At 42.2% G+C, this 13251-nt stretch overlaps 1 protein-coding gene across 11 annotated transcripts in view; it reads right to left on the reverse strand.

The window, feature by feature from the left end:
* RASGRF2 (Ras protein specific guanine nucleotide releasing factor 2) overlaps positions 1 to 13251 on the reverse strand; it is a 128072-nt gene that overhangs the window by 17785 nt on the left and 97036 nt on the right. For 6 of the 11 annotated variants that reach the window (XM_064402913.1, XM_064402912.1, XM_064402911.1 and 3 more), the window contains 2 exons: positions 9268 to 9452; positions 159 to 271 (listed from right to left, as the gene is read on the reverse strand). In XM_064402913.1, coding sequence (XP_064258983.1) covers positions 159 to 271; positions 9268 to 9452 — 298 coding nt within the window. The remainder of the gene's footprint in view (positions 1 to 158; positions 272 to 9267; positions 9453 to 13251) is intronic. The other 5 variants (XM_064402917.1, XM_064402916.1, XM_064402915.1 and 2 more) reach the window with 1 other exon arrangement.

A 13251-nucleotide genomic window follows, 5' to 3' on the forward strand; every position in this document is an offset into this window, starting at 1 on the left:
AACTTAAAACAGGCTCTGCTTTATGGCTTACGAAATACTTAGTAATCCTTCCAAATTAATTACTCTGGAGGGAAACCCAACCCTGTGAATTCTGTGATACAGAGTCTGTCTCCCTCTCTCCTACAGTTAACATGTGAAATAACTGGAAATGTATTTACCTCAGTATGTTTGCAGTAGCTTTCCTTTCTTGTGGCAGAAGGTCAGGGTCTCTCAAAACTTCCTCCAGCAAATTTAACACATTCATTTTGAGCTCGTTGTTCAGCTCAAAATCCTGAAAAGAAAAAGGTTTTACTACCTTTAGTCTTAACAGTTTTATCAAACAACTAAAATAATGGGTTTACCTTTTCTTTTTCAATTAGGTTTGAATTATTTATTTTTTTAAATTTTTTTACTACTGTTTGAAAATATTTAGAGAAAGCTGTGGTGCAAGAGTAAACTAGCCACAAAAGTAGGATCTCCCAAAGGCTGGGATTTTTCTCCTTTTTGACTTTTGCCTTCTGTGTGGAGATGGGATGATCAGGGAACCTTCCTTTTCTGGATTATCACCTGCATCTGGCCAAGACCCAAAACATGCTCTGTGTTTAACTGCAGTTCTGGCACCCCTGCCCAGCAGGGCAGGACCCTTCCTCTCACTGCTGCCTTGAGGTTCTCTGCTCATCTGCCTCCCCTCTGGTGTTTCTAATCTCACACCCACCCTGTTGGAAAATCTGCTTTTTGTGGAGTACTCAAACCACTAAGTTCACTAAATAATCTGGCCCTGCACTGAAGAGCTTCAGCATTTTAATTACCTCTGGGGCAGACTGATACCTGACACAGGACTGAAATTCAGGGACATGCAGCAACCACTTATCTGATGTCTGAATTTGGAGAAATCAGACAGTATTAGACAATCTACAAACACAGAATGTACAAGCTTTGAGGCGGGAAGTTACAGGCAACTCTTGGGGTAGACTCCAAAATTTCTTCTATTCAGCTGTTTTATAACATTTTGACAGGAGAACAAACCCCATCCCTTCAGCTGCCTGGTGCATCACAGATCCTCCCTGATAACCCACTGCTGCCTGCAAGCAGGACCACGTGTGTGCAGAGCTCCCTCTCATTTCCATGGCAACAGGAGGCACAAAGTTACTGAAAATGGGGAAGATTTGGCGCCTTGGCACAAGAGTGTGGTGTTTCACTCCCAAAAAACCCCCACAGCCCCTGCTGTGCTGAGGGGCTCTGGAGATGTGTGCCTCTGGGAGCAGCACAGCCAGCCCAGGTGAGCACAGCTCAGGTGAGCACACCCCACAGCCACCAAGACAGGTGAGAAGGGAAGGCTGACCTCGAGCAGAGGCTGGACAGAGCTAAAGAATAAAGCAGGGATTTATTAAAAGGATCTCCTCCATGGATCCACCTTGTGCAGCACCAGAGCCCAGCCAGGGCTGCACCCAGGATGGACCAAAACAGCACAAAATGAACCCAAGGTGAACCAAAATGGTCCCAAAATGAACCCAGGATGAACCCAAATGGTCCCAAAATGAACCCAAGATGAGCCCAAATGGTCCCAAAATGCACGAGTGCTGCCAGGGTCTCTCCCTGGGCTCAGCTCTGCTCCATGTGCACATTGCAGTTCAGTGTCCAATCCCAGCTGCAGCCCCTGCAGTCCCATCCTTGTTTTTCTCTCTGCAGCCCACGGGGTTTGTGCTCCTGGGCTGAGATTGGGATCATTTGTCCTTGGTGCCCAGCTGGAGCAGGAATTGTTTTGTCTCCCTGCTCTGTGCACAGAGCTCACCATCCCCTAGGATGAAGCCCAGACCCACACACTAAAGCAGCACAGAATGTGAAAAGTATAAAAGTTACACCTGAGGTGGAGCCTCATTTGGAAATGGGAGTTCAGAGCAGGAGGGGAATGAGTGCTCATCACAGGACATGCCACAGCCACCCTCACAGCACTTTGGAGAAAGGTTATTGCTCCAATGTCAGAAATCACCAGCCCTGGGCATTTCCCTCCTGTTACAGCACCTCCTCCTCACTCCTCCAGAGCCCCCTCACCTGGGCCTCAGCTAATTAATACTCTGGAACTGATTAATATCTGTGTCTTATTTTTTCTGGAGGTTTACCCATATTTGAGAGTGTTGGAGAACAGAAAGCTGGGCTATCAAACGTTCAGCTCAAAGATAAGCAAAAATTCTTCCTGGGCACTGCACTCTGTTTTCTAAAGCACATTTTGTATAGCCACACTCTGAAATGCCTCCCTTAGGAGCTGTTTTAGCCTGTTAGCAAGGAAAGACAAGAGAGCCTTTCCATATATTTGGGGTATGGAAATGGGACTAATTAGAGAAAACACGAGGAATGCAACTAACCTACATGACAGTGCTGTGCAAGAAAATAATTTGAAATACAAAACTGTCAGAACTTAGTGAAAGGAGAAACCTTGAGTCTACATAAGCCCAAGCAACCAGTGTAATTAATGAGTTTTTCCTGTCTACCTCAGCGGCAGACACTGTATGAAAGAGGATGGTATCTCTGCAACCTGTGCTACAGGAACATCCCAAATAATATGAACAAGGTGACACATCCCCCATCTTCATTCAGCACTGCTGGGTAAAGTCCTCAGGCAGATCACATCACTGTGGCCAGGGTTTCATCTCCAAGCACAGCTTTCAAACCACAACTGCTTGACCCTTTTCATCCTTTTCATTATGAGGTATTTTCTCTCAGGCTGTCTTGTCAAAAAAGTCTAGAATTTTAAAAGTTCTTTCATTTGCAAATAGGATGGGAGAGCCTCACCTATAATTATCAGATTCAGCCAAATCAAATAATTTCCAGTTTTTGCATGGTTACATGCTAATTCTTATAATAATGAGAATTAATAATTTGGTCATTATCATTAAAACTTGTTTTACTGAGTAATCTCCATAAGATAGTTGTGCTGGGATTGCTGGGGAACCCCAAATTTATGCTTTTCTTTTTTAAAATAATGTAATCTGTTTCTCAAAGTGTGATGAGGAAAATGAAAACTATAGAAAAAGGTGGGAATCAGAAGACATTAAGAACTAATCTCTTTTGCTAGTGAAGGCCATTCTCTAAGTGGTACTGAGATTCCAGTGTTATGAGCCATATATATTAAAAAAATAACAGGGAAAATATTGCATTTAAAATGTATATGCACTTGACTTTTGTGGAGAAAGGCTGAAAGGTTTGTATTGTAAAAATGATGCAAACACCAAAACACTTAGCAACCAATTTTAAGTACAATTAAAAAATAGCTAAATAACTCTAAATACATGCTGATTATGTCTAGCTGTATTATGGGTGTCACACATGAATATTTATCTGTTTATACTATAGGACACTTAGATCCACAGGTAGCTATTTATGTCTTGGATATATGTGCATCACAGCTCTCTACATAATTTTACACCACTTTTTTGATTCCTAGTTATAATTTACATATCAGAGAAGCAATACAGTTGGTCAGACAGGAATCCTTCAGTTTCCCAGCAGACACTTCTTTTTTTCAATCTGACCGTGGTTCAGTTTTTCATTAGAGGGTCACATACCTGCAATATACTTTAGAGTCTACAGTAGCCTAAAGATTTGTGGGTATTACTCAGATTTGAAATCACTGGCCAGAAGAAAAGAGAGTGCAGCACAGGCAACAGGAAGGAAGGGAAAACAAACCAAACAACTTCACCATGCTAAGATGCATTTTAAAACTAAAACCAGTAGATTTACTGTTGGTGGTTTAGACACAGAATACATTTTCAAAATTTGACATGAGCTCAGTGAAACCCCAGAAGCTTTCCCTCTCACCTTTCTTAAGTGTTCTTCAGTGAGAGGAAACATTCTGCATCTGAACATTGTGAGGAACACTGAACAATCCAGACAGGTAAAATTGAGCTAAAACAGGAACATGATTTATACTTGAGTAGCCCAGTAAGAAGAACTAAAGAAGGATAGGAGAGCAGGAAGAAAGAGGCAGGAAGGGAGAGAGATCCACTAAAAGACTTTTTGCAAGGAATTTGGAATATTTGTAAGTAGATGGGGATTGCCTTAGAATTTTCCTGTATCTGTCCTCATGCCAAAAAGAAAGCAGGTAATTATTGCAATGGCAGCAGATGAGTGAGTCTTAATCTTGTGCACAGCACATCAAACACCATCAGAGCTCAGTGAAGTCACTCCACTGCTGCAGTCCTCCACCACAGTATTTAATTTTGAAGCATAAATCCACACTTCACCTACCACACACAATTGTGTTGAGCAAAATCTGTGTAAATTCACATGCAACAAAACGCTGGCACAGGTGGAAGGCAGAGACAAATGGAATTATTACTGGTTTTCTGGAAAACTCATCCCTGAGCTTGAAATAAGTCTGGCTTACTTCAAGAAATAAGTTGTTCCAAGGCAGATTTGGGTCAATTTGCAACGTAGTCAAAATACAGTGTGTCTTGTGAATTGTAGTTTGTTAATATTTCTACAATTAACTAAGTACAAACTCACCAACTATCTGATTCATTACTTTCTACCATTTAATATGAGGTAAGTGGGGCTGATATAAAGGACTTTCTATGTTTTTATTCAAAAGAAATAGGAAGAAATTGAATTGTCCAATTCATGTGAGCTAATGCAATTTGTAACTAACTGAAACAATCTTTTCTTAGACAGCCCTCTGTCTCCAGGGGATGTCCCCAGGTGCTGTCAGTAATTCCCTGGGGCAATGCTGCTGCTGGAAGCTCATCACAGCTCTGTGGGGATGGCCAAGAGCACGAGCTGCAGTGGGGCTGGGCAGGCATCAGGAACACACCATGACCTCTATTCCAAATATGAGCCATGGTCCACTCCCCAGGCTGTGTGGTCACTGGGTGACTGTCCTGGGTTTTAAGGTAAGTGTGAATTCCATTTTCATCTGTCAGAGGAGGGGCAGTTATTCTCTGTTCATTGTGCAGTGTTCTTTATCTCTCCCACAGCCAATCCTCCCTCCAGGAGATCTCTGCTGTTCATGGGCCATTAATTATTAATTATCTGCTGTTCATGGCCACTGAGTGTCCCTGCAGGGCTGATCAAATTCCATCATCCCAGGGGGAGATGCTCTGCCCAGGGCAGGAGCCAAGCATTCCTACCTGGATACAATCTGAGCCTGAGACAGCACAGCAGCCTCTGCCCCCTGCACTCCCAGAGGAGCAGCTTTCTCCTGCCCTGCATTCCCACAGGAGCAGCTTTCTCCTGCCCTGCATTCCCACAGGAGCAGCTTTCTCCTGCCCTGCATTCCCACAGGAGCAGCTTTCTCCTGCCCTGCACTCCCACAGGAGCAGCTTTCTCCTGCCCTGCATTCCCACAGGAGCAGCTTTCTCCTGCCCTGCATTCCCACAGGAGCAGCTTTCTCCTGCCCTGCACTCCCACAGGAGCAGCTTTCTCCTGCCCTGCACTCCCACAGGAGCAGCTTTCTCCTGCCCTGCATTCCCACAGGAGCACCAGGCCCATCTCCAGCAGCCCTGGAGCTGCAGAGGAAAACTCCCCCCTTGTGCAGGATCCCTGCTCCAGCAGAAGCACAGCTGGCACTGCAGGAGGGCTGAGCCACCCTGGGATGGGACTGTGCCACCCCCTGACCCACAGGGGCAGCTCCTGCTCTCACTCTGACAGCGGTGTTTTGTACTACTGCAATTTTATTTTAATTTTCCCACTAAAGAGCTGTTATTCCTCCTCCCATATCTTTGCCCGAGAGCCCCCTAATTTCAAAATTACAATAATTCAGAGGGAGGGGGTTGCATTTTCCATTTCAGAGGAGGCTCCTGCCTTCCTCAGCAGACACCTGGCTTTTCACACCACGTCAGTGATTCATGGACACTGTCTAGCAGCCAGGAGGCTGTGAGAGAGCTGCTCCAGCTGAGGTCTACAGGGAGGGCAGTGGGACCAAGCCCTCAGCTGCCTCTCAGAGCTGGGGAGACTGGAGGGGCCAGATGTGCAAGCTTTCTCCTTGGACAAGCCCCACTTCAGTCTGCTTGCCACAGGAGCTGAAGAAGGTTCACTTTCCAACACAAGTGTTTAGATAAAAAGCAAGGAAGCATTGCTAAATAAAACAAGGCTGCAAGACCTCACATGAAACTCATACTGAGAGTTTCTGCCCCTGGCCCCCTTTTGCCTTCCTATTTTTCCACCTCTGCAGGAGCCAGTGGGAGTTTTATCCTGCTGAGCCCTTTCTGTCCCCACCAAGGCTCCTGCTCCCTGTCATCATCTGCCTCATCACTGGTGTGTTCATTGTTTGCAACAGGAGAATCCTGCTCTGCTCCTCTCAGGCACATTTCAAAACCAAAATGGAAACATGAGCACTCTGCTGTTATTTAGGGCAAAAAGAAAGATTTGCTGGCTTGCAGGTGTCTGAATGGGAGAAAAAAACCCAAAAAACAAAGAGGAGGGCTATGGAACAAAAAGAACAGAAATGTAAACAAAACAATCTGGAATACCTAAAGCTACCTTTCATACTGTGCTGGTTTTGGCTGTTGAGCAGCACAGGTTTGGCTGCTCTTGCTCAGGCAGGGAAGTATGTGTCACCTCACCTGGGGATGGCTTGTTCCCAAAATTTTATCTGTGCCTTGACAGCTCCTCAGGACATTCATTAACTCCTTGTGCCCTCCACAAAGGCTTGCAGATCTGGCACTACACATGCATATTTACTTGAAATTTAAGTGAGGCTTCTATGGTGTATGACCCAAGTTTTAAGAGCAATTAATGTTTTTTAAAGAATTGTTTAGAATGATTTCAAGACAACAAAGCCACTGTATGAAAGCCCATCCTCACTGAATAGGCTGATTCATTAATTTTAATGATTCTGTTTTCTGCTCACAGACAATTCCTACATTAAATGCTGCCCATGCTTAGATAAATATTAAAAAAATAAAAATAGAGCAATGCTAAACCATCCCCAAGTGTGGTTTTGACACAGCTGCAAGACAGTGGAAGCTAAGTGATTCCACAGCCCAGCACAGACCTTCCAAACCCCAGCCAAGGATTTTCTAGAGCAAAGAGAGCAAACACAAGGCCCTGCACCATTTGTCTTACACAGCCATGGACTCTGATTCTCTTTGCAGCCAGTGATGAGGAAATGTCATTTTGACAAAAGATGAGGAAATGGCATTTTGACAGAAGTGAAGAGTGTGAGGCTGGTCATCTTTAGTTGTGGTGTGGGCTGCTCATGACCAGAAAGATCTCAGCACACTGCAAGGAGAAAAGTCTCTGCACAGAGAGAAATTGCCCATTTGGTGCTGGGACTTTTTGCAGCAAAACCAAATTCAAATCCAGGTAGAGGAAAAATTATCAAAATTGCTCATTTGTCTTTGTAAACATCCACTTATTTTCACTTATTCTTTCAGCTGGGGTTTTTTGATTTGTTTGGACTTTTTTTACAACAAAACCCGCCCTTTCTTTTGAGAATCAAACCTGTTCTTGACTGTTCATGAAGGATATCTCAACCAGCGTTGCCAAGTATCCAGAGAACAATACAAAAATGTGAAAACATAAAAAAATTTTTGGTAGGTGTGTTGTTCTTAAAGAATTTCAATGCTTACATTGTTTTGTCATTTTGGAAATTGAATCAGGATTCCCTCACCAGACACTGGTGGCTCAGGACCTGCAGTTTGTGTTGTTACTGTAAAATAAGCTTGGAGCTACTGCTCTCCCAGGACTCTACATCTTCACTGCCAACATTTCACACTGTTTGGCCAGACAGTACTTCTTCACTAGTCCTCCTTAAAGTAGTCCTGTCCCATATTTTTTGGCAGCAACTAGTCAGTCTTTTCTGGTTTGCTCAGGCCTGTCCTTTCTCTCTCCCTAGTCTCACAAGTAAACAACACAAAAATCTGATTATATGCTCTGCTGCTGTAGCACTTCTTACTTTCCATCCCAAAGCATTTTGAATTATTTGCTGTATTGGAAGAACAATGGACTAGAAGAGCTAAAGCATTAAAATCTGACACCTTTACCACAGAAAAAATAAATGGCAGCGAGAGACCAGGGAGTGCAGGTAACAGCTTCCACTTTGAAAATGCACAATGAACTCACTATCTTTGTGCTCTTCGTATTTTTACAGTCCCAACTGTAAACGTGATACAAAAGCAACTGCAAAAGAATTCAGTGAAACTACTTCTAGGCATTGCCTAACACAGATAAAGTTTTCCACATTTCCACAATTACATAAATTTTAATTAGCATAGAGGATCAGCTCAACTCATAGAAGACATTTAACATTAACTGGAACACAATAAGCACCTAGAGTAACACAAAACTGTAACAGAAGTCTGCTGCCACTTCTGCTACAACTCAATATTTGCTTGATTCCGACTTTAATTTAACAGGGAGTCAAAACTTGGTGTACATAGGCTGCTCCCAATAACTTGAAATGATTAATCACTCCTGTTATACCAAGATAGATTTTAGTAATCTCTTCTGGGCTCTTCAGCTTTCCAAACAAACCAATTTTCCCACTTACACCTCTTACTGAGTTAATTCTCTAGCAAACTTAGACTCTAAGAAAATTAAACCCTTTATATGGGAAAAAGGGAATTGATTTCACATAAGAGAGTTTGACATTGCTGCAGTTAGCTTTTGAGATTAAGTACCCTTTATTATCAGCCTGAAGTGACAAAGCAGTCTGTAAGAGCCATGAACCACCATCTGCACTAAGTGTATAAAAATTCCTTCCTTTCCTTTCCTTTCCTTTCCTTTCCTTTCCTTTCCTTTCCTTTCCTTTCCTTTCCTTTCCTTTCCTTTCCTTTCCTTTCCTTTCCTTTCCTTTCCTTTCCTTTCCTTTCCTTTCCTTTCCTTTCCTTTCCTTTCCTTTCCTTTCCTTTCCTTTCCTTTCCTTTCCTTTCCTTTCCTTTCCTTTCCTTTCCTTTCCTTTCCTTTCCTTTCCTTTCCTTTCCTTTCCTTTCCCTGAACTTCCCTTCCCTGAACTTCCCTTCCCTTTCCCTTCTCTTTTCTTCCCTTTTTTTTTTTCCTTTCTTTCTGTCACTTTCTTTTTCCCTTTTCCCCTTCCCAGAACCTCCCTTCCCTGAACTTCCCTTCCCAACTTTCAATACTCCTCTGCATCCATGCCAAATTCTCCCAGCACCTGACAGCCTGAAGGGCATTTTCTCTATGATTCTGCACAATCCACTCGTGTTTCTTGCCCTCCCTCCCCTGCCAACACCATTTTGCCACCACAAACCGCACCCACGGACGCGGTTTCCCATACAAAATTCCCCTCAAATAAATAAATGAATAAACTCCAGCATGAAAACAGGAGCTGTTTACCGCAGGCAGAGCAGCTGGGCGGGGCCCCCGTGGCAGGAGCAGTGTGAGATACGGATCCCTGTGAGTTTGAGGGGGTACCTGTGAGTGTTTGGAGACCCAGTGGCGCAGCACGTTGAGGACGCGGTTGGTGGCGGCCCTGCGGATGATGAACTCCTTGTCGCACGTGCGCTCCGAGTTGTTGAACCCTGCACACAAACAGAGCCACGCAGCAGTCAGGGCAAGATTTAAAACTAATAAAAATTACAACGCAACAGAGGTGACTTGGGTAAACTGAAGGCTTCCAGGATATTTCTGTGCAATAAAAAGAAAGGTGCTCGCAGACGGTGAAATGTGAATGTCTAGACCACAGAAATTCTGCAGCATCAGTGCAACTCAGCCTTGCCCATCACAGCACAGACACTTCTTGGGTCAGCACTCAGCTTCAGAAAGGTGAAGAATAATTGCCTGTGCAATTAAATTTCAAGGCCTCCCTTCGGCACGGAAGAAATAAAATAAAGTGTATCAAGAAATAAAGTGAATGAAAAACCCCTGAAAACAAAGAAGGATTTTTTTTTTTCAGTATGGAAGACATTTACAGCAAGGAAGAGGACTAGACCAAAGCTGGGCCTGTAATCAAACAGATCTGAAAAGTCAGTATGATTTAGAAATGGGAAACAGGTAAATTTCAGAACTAGTAAAGAACAAGAGGAGGAGAACAGTTTAAACACAGAGGAGAAAAAGGTCAGCGTGAGAAATCTTCCTTCTCGAGAGCAGTATTGTACAGGCTCTACTAATCAACACTTCAAATAAGTTATTTAGAGTTTTTACCACTGGGATGACAAGGAAATAGGAAGATATATGGAAAACACATTTATAGACCCAGTCACCTGAAAACCAAGACTTTCCAGACGCAGCATTTCCCAACTCAGCTTTTATGGACAATTTTTTTTTTTGCGTCAGCAATATTTACTTATAAAGAAATAGTTTTAATAATAAACAAGACACTTTCTACCTACATTCATATTACTGCTTCTCTTTTCATTCTGCTGTAGCTTTATAAAAAAAATCCATATGCTAAAATGATTATGTTATACTTTTAATAATAATGAAATTGCTACACTAAGCCCCTGAATGTCTTTTAAAAAAAATTAACTTTTAAGACAGACTTGAGAAGCTTGCATTTTTCTTAGTTTTTGTCAGATTTGTTCTTGCACTGTGCTGCTCTCCATTCCATTCAGTGCATACTCCAGGAACAACTGGGAACACCCCCCCATATGACCTGTACTTTACTATTTTTCTGGCATAAAAGCAGCTCAAAAGCCCATGTTGTATTATAAATAGCACAGGCAGATTAAACTTCTATTTCTTCTGTGATAAACCCATTGGAGGGCTTTCTGGAGGCTTGTATTAGTTTTGCTCTATTCTTATAGCAGACAATCCAGAAAGGCCAAATTGCTGCTCTGTATTTTTGGCAAGAAAAGCAAGACAGGAAGTGTTTAACTGCAGTCTCACATCTTTTACTGCAGGTTAGACTTCAATCCCAAATGTATCTTCTATCTACACTTACACTTCATGGGCATTTTTAAAGTACAGCATATTACGCTGTAGATGGCATCTAAGATTCAATATCAAAGAAATTTAATACTGAAGCATTTTAAGCAGGTTTTTTGCCCATAAAGAAAAAAAAAAAATACAATCTCTCAGGCTTTTTTCAGCAAAAGGTAACACAGGCAACATTTTGTATGTTAATTTTCTATGCCTTTCACAGTTAACCTATTGCAGAAGCAATTAGGAACAGACATTATAAACTGTTCAATTAGCCACTTAATTGCAGCAATGAAAGTCACAATGAAAATTATATATTAAAGCAGCGAAGTCTTTACCAAGGTAACATTAAGGAAAAGAACTTCAGTAAGCTGGGAGGAAAAGAGAGAGAAGCCTACAGAGACAGTTTTCAGTGCGCTACAAAAAAAAAAAAAATAGAAAGAGGGAAGGAAAAAATTAAAGCCTCCAGAGATCAATTCAGCAAACCTGTATGGCCATCAGAATTTCATCAATTTTTAAGCAGTAATTAGCTTGTTGTAGAAAATGAGCCCCACGTTCACCCAGATCCACATTCTCTGCACTTCATGCTGATGTGCTGAACCAATAAATGGAGATCTCCATTTGTGTGAGAGGGAACTGAGCTGAGCACAGCTGGCCCCTCTTGTCAGGGACGTGGGCAGAGCCAGGTCCCCCCAAACCTCCAGGCTGAGCCCCCCAGCTCCCTCCACACCTCTACAAATCTTGATGTGCACACTGACAATAACAAATAATTTAATTAGGATTCTGGGTGGACCTGCCCACATCCAGACCCGACAGTGAAACAACCTGAAACACTCCATGGTAAATATCTGTTCCTCTCCTGAAGGAAGCAATCTTTCCACATTAGAAATGCCAGCAGTATTTCTAATTATTAATCATCTAAGTGGGCAGCTGCCTCAGTGAGTGCTACTTTCAAGAAATGTTTTTCACCATTATCTGTTGAAATTAATATGCACTGGTGCCACAAATAGTATCTGCACATAATGGTGATACAGAATTTTTACCACAGGCTGTCAAACACAAAGTTAACCTGACAGCATTGCTAGTTTCACTGAATTACTTCTTTCAATATTATTTAATCACTCTGTTCATGTACTTGTCTTTAGATTGTGTTATGCAAAAAATCCAGTCTCACCTTCAGATGTTTTCTTTTGTGCACTTCAATAAAAACCTGGTATTTTTATAGCTTCTTCTATTACCAAAGATTAAAAATACAGGTGCTGAATAGACATAAATCTCCACATTAAACACCTTATCAAAAAGCTAATACTTTTATAGCTTCCACTATCACCAAAGATTAAAAAAGAGTATGTGCTGGATAGAGAGATAAATTACAGTATTGCAACTTTAAAATCCACCTCACCCCAGAGGAATATCTGTATCACAGTAAATTCTGCACCATATACTTTAAAGAAACTAAACATGCACATTTTCTATTTCAGTTAAGATGTCAAAACCTCTCACTCCAGTTACAGCATTTCTGTATCCAATAGGTGTCCCTGCCCATGGCAGGGGGCTGGAACAAGATGTCATTAGGGTTCCTTCCAAACCAAACCATTCTAAGATTAGCCTGAGATTAATAAAACAGCACATGATTCCTGACCATAGTAATTAACTTGTCCAAAGTTTTGATGATATAATAATAATATCCACTTTTAAGGGTTTAGCTACACAAAGAGAAATCTGTTCACAAGAGCTACTGCAAGTTATTCAGAGTCATGAAGCTTCTGGTGTCTTTCCCAGCAAAAAACACTTCATTTCAGAGGCTGATTTGAAGTGACAGTTTCAATGAACCACCCTGGAGGCCCACCCTGAAGGTGTGTTAGCACCCAGCAATGGGAGAAAATCACACTCCAGACTTTGGGGAGACCCCAGCAAGCCCCAGAGAGTCCCAGGGATGTGGAAGGAGAACATTCAGGACCCACCAGGCACATGGCAAATAATAATATCTATCAGATAATATCAATCAGAAATTATCAAATTAATAAATTATGTAATCTGATATCCTTCTGGTAATATCCATCAGATACACCCCAGATTTGTAGGCCAGCCTCACCACTCAGCCTGGCTTGAATCCTGACACCTCAGCAAACACCACTTCTGCTTTCTGACCTGTATAAAAAACAAATACCAAAAACCCCAGGCTTGGGGTACAGCACTTTTCATCCACAGATTAAAACTGAAAAGGCCTCTCTGATATATGCACCACAAAAGAAAAGGCTTCCCAATGCACAAAAAGCACCCCAAAAGGGATTATATTTTTCTTACTTCATTATGCCTAAAAAAGTTTGCACAGGTGTTTGTAGATTCCCATCCTTGTTGGTCATACATTCTCAAGCAAGTAAATGGGTTTCACACATTTGCACAGAAACATGTCAGAAAGTGAGTCTTTTATTGTTGGTAAGAAATCTAAACTGCCAG

Source organism: Passer domesticus, chromosome Z (assembly GCF_036417665.1).
Source record: "Passer domesticus isolate bPasDom1 chromosome Z, bPasDom1.hap1, whole genome shotgun sequence".
Classification (NCBI taxonomy): Eukaryota; Metazoa; Chordata; class Aves; order Passeriformes; family Passeridae; genus Passer; species Passer domesticus.